Here is a 3,610-nt window from a genome sequence, read left to right on the forward strand (position 1 = left end):
CAGGAGTCGGGGGTAGTTTTTGAGCGAACGACGGGGGTACCAAATCTGCAACTTTATATCTTTGCGGTACAAATGATCCCTAATCGATTCTATGAGCAGCGATTGATTCTGTTCGTAGAAAAGGATACTTTACTCTGGAGCTTAATAGGGCTGAGTTCACTGGGGGTTGTTTTAGCAAAATGGATAAATGTATTCATTTTCTTTTTATGGTACAAATTAGTACAAATTCAGTTCTTTGTTTTTCTGTTTTTGGTTTCTTTTTTGTTTTTTTGTGGTCCTGCTAGCTTAATATTAAGGTAGCAGCGCCATGGATTTTTTTCGAAACGGCACGAGGTACAAAATTATTGTGAGTGGTACAAATTAGTACAAAATGAGTACTAAATAATCCGATAGATCTCAGTGATTTCTGCTGATTTGGTCCTTCTAGCTTAGTGGAGGTGGGGAAGAGGAAGAAGCGAGTCCGAGCGCTTACGCAAGAAGAGAGTTCGTTAGGAGAGAGTTAACAAAGAGATAAGACTGTAGACGTTTCACATATTATACTGTGAGTTTGATTCTAATTTGTCTCGATACTTCCACCTTTCCCATATTATTAACATTGTAGGATACTAATAATCAAATTTCGCCATTTTTAATAGATAACAGATTGACGAAGCAATCATAGTTCATACACTGTTTTTATTTAATTTGATTTAATTACATTTTATTATTTAAATTTTATAATATGTACATACATATATATTTTATTTGATATATATATATGAAATAAAATATCAATATCAAATAATATATCAATAATTAGTATTATTTGTTCAGGTAATACAAAATTATTTCTCAATGTTAATTACTTTTCTGTTTTGCTGTATAAGATTTCTTATAAAAATCATAAAATAAATAAAGAAATATAAATATATTTACAGTAAAGAGTAACAATACTCCTCTTGGCACTTCACAAGTGAGTAACTGCAGTAGAAAATATAAGAAGTACACAAATTGTACCTAAAATTTCATAAATAAATAAAGATATTAGAAACGAAATATTACAAATTTGTAATGGGCTATGTAGATGCATATTGAAGAAAAATACGTTTTAGATTAAAAGTGACGAGAATGTCACCTGAGTAATTTAATTATAAAATATTGTATTGATACTTGCCATCTGTAGGATAGTTATAAATGGTTTAATGGGAGACATCATCCGTTGGAGATTCGGACTCCATGCAGAGATGAAATAGTACATGTACATGATTACATGCACAATACAATTGACTATTGAGATATACGAAGTTCTTACATCCATAAAGTATTTTAAATTAATCCACAGAAATGTTACATTAGATATATGATGATACACGTGCAAAGCAGTGACTTGGTTTTGTTTCTTCCTCAACACAAATATGCACGTTTCGATGTAATCAAATATTTTCAATAAGAGTCCATACCATCCCCCTATATGCAACTGAAATATAAATTATATAATATATACACAGGGTATCAGACACGTTTGTAGCCAAAATAAAAATTACGGTAAATATGTAACCAAGGAAAATGAAAAGTCAAGATGATGTTAATTTGATGTCATATTGATCAAATTTATGCCATATTTTGGTCACTATGACATCAAATTGACGTCATCTTAACTTTTCATTTTTCCTTGGGTATATGATAGCCGAAATGATAGCCAACAATATAAGAATTAAACTATTGATTAATTGTAAAATCAATTATCTCTTTCAGAAACTTAACATACAATATCCGAATAAATAGACTTTTATTTGTAATAATTGTTTCTTTGTGTTATAACTGAAATACATATATTCAATGCCTACACGTATATCAGTATCATTTCTTTAACCAGGCATTTTCTGCTTCTCTGTGAAATAATATTATTACAAAATGTAAACATACTTCCCACTTTACACTCTGTAATGTGTGAATATAATTGTAAAAAGGAGTAAACAACCCATATCAAACTGCACTTTTAGATAATATAAGTTTGTCAGAATTTGAATTAAGTCATAAATTAATATAAAGGCTCTCAATTTATATGTCGGTCGAATTTTCATGTAGCGAGGACCACCATAAAGACCAATACAATGTTTTTATATACTGTAGCTTAATGATAATTATTATACTGTGAAAATATACTTTAGGAACATCAATGATGCTTGCGTACTGTGTCCAACAGTTCTTAACGGTTAATTCTGTCAAAAAGACAAAACAACCGGCCTCAAACTGCAGTTTTAGAAGCCATAAGTTTGCCAGAATTTGAATTAAGTCATAAATTAATATAACGGTTCTCAATTTAAATGGCGTTTGATTTTTCATGTAGCGAGGACCAGCGTAAAGAACACAGTACAAATATCCCACAGTTATTAGCAATAGTGGAAACGGCGAGGATACGAACAACCAATCACGACATGATGGGACTGCAAAAATATAATCTTTTAAATAGTGTAACCATTTTTTCTCCACGATCTCTTTTCGATAAAACTTTGTTATCAATACTTTCAAGTATACGATATTATAACGATCACTGTTTTAGTAATGAACAAATATTTCTTTTAACCAATTCTATTTTGATACTACTTCTATTTTGATACCTAAAAAATTGTCCTTATAAAATACGAAATAATAAAGGATATAAGGGCCAAGACAGGATGTTAGTGTATAAATTTAAATGATTTTAATTTTTGAATTTATTGAGAAAATGTACCTCTGTCAGGGTTTAAACCTGGATTAGTTTAGAGCTGAATAAACAGTCTAAAGTTATTATCGTGAAATAAGTTTAGACTGTTTATTGCGATAAAAATTACCACATGCCTCTGTGGTCAAATTGGTAAAACGTCCTCCTAATAAGAGGGCGATGCGGGTTCAAACCTTGACTTTGGTACTACATTCGTCGCAATAAATTTGAAAATTAAAATCTTCTAGACACTATAATGCTGTCTTGGCTCTTATATTCTTTATTACCTCGTATTCGTGATTTCACGTCAAAACCTTATGAATTTTATTTGTATTATAAAAGGTTAATAAAAACGGTACGCACGCTCGCATGCACGCACATACATTTTTAGTAAATATCCGAATTATAATACAAATTTTATTTTTATTAGAAAATTGTATAAACATATCAAACTGCCATTAATACATTTCTTTATTTTCTTAAAAATTCCTGTCAATTTTTCATAGAATCCTACACTATAAGTTATACTCGTACTAGCTTAAAATTAAAAAGATAGAATTACTTACGCGATAATTCTGTATTCCAATAATTGTATATTTCCAACAAACCCATTGTAGAAGAAATATAAGAAGTTTCACAAGTAGTCTATATATAAGTAGTATAAAATATGGAAAATATAGAATATTCCTTAATTATGAACTTACTTTATTTTACTTATGATACTTAGGTATCAATGGTTACGTGTGTACCTTCGAAACGTTAGATCGATACTGTCCCGTATAGAATCACTGTACTCTATTATACATATACACTGGTCAAAAAAATTAACGCAACAAGAAATTTACATCAAAATTTGGCGAATTTCAAATAAGCGTAACTTCGCGAAAACTGGTCGAATTGAAAAGTTTTTTTTTTCATTTTATAGGG

General features: G+C 29.9%; 1 protein-coding gene across 1 annotated transcript; it reads right to left on the reverse strand.

Annotated features, from left to right (window-relative positions):
- Positions 1-769: 769 nt before the first annotated feature.
- On the reverse strand, positions 770-3,464 carry LOC105568169 (elongation of very long chain fatty acids protein AAEL008004-like). Its single transcript, XM_012023618.1, has 5 exons — positions 3,433-3,464; positions 3,250-3,328; positions 2,146-2,426; positions 1,154-1,456; positions 770-996 (listed from the first exon to the last, which is right to left on the reverse strand). Exons 2-5 carry the CDS (start codon positions 3,293-3,295, stop codon positions 838-840), a joined length of 789 nt encoding a protein of 262 aa, XP_011879008.1. The 5' UTR covers positions 3,296-3,328; positions 3,433-3,464; the 3' UTR covers positions 770-837.
- Between the last annotated feature and the right edge of the window lie 146 nt (positions 3,465-3,610).

Source organism: Vollenhovia emeryi, unplaced genomic scaffold (genome assembly GCF_000949405.1).
Source record: "Vollenhovia emeryi isolate VEMERY1.0 unplaced genomic scaffold, V.emery_V1.0 DF942631.1, whole genome shotgun sequence".
Lineage (NCBI taxonomy): Eukaryota > Metazoa > Arthropoda > Insecta > Hymenoptera > Formicidae > Vollenhovia > Vollenhovia emeryi.

Excerpts from the sequence above, each read along its gene's own strand:
- LOC105568169 (XM_012023618.1), bottom strand. The coding sequence starts at position 3,295 with ATGGGTTTGTTGGAAATATACAATTATTGGAATACAGAATTATCGC. Across the intron at positions 2,427-3,249 it reads TTGGAATACAGAATTATCGC|TCCCATCATGTCGTGATTGG; the intron begins GTAAGTAATTCT and ends ATATTTTTGCAG. Across the intron at positions 1,457-2,145 it reads GCATCATTGATGTTCCTAAA|TTGCATATAGGGGGATGGTA; the intron begins GTATATTTTCAC and ends TTTATATTTCAG.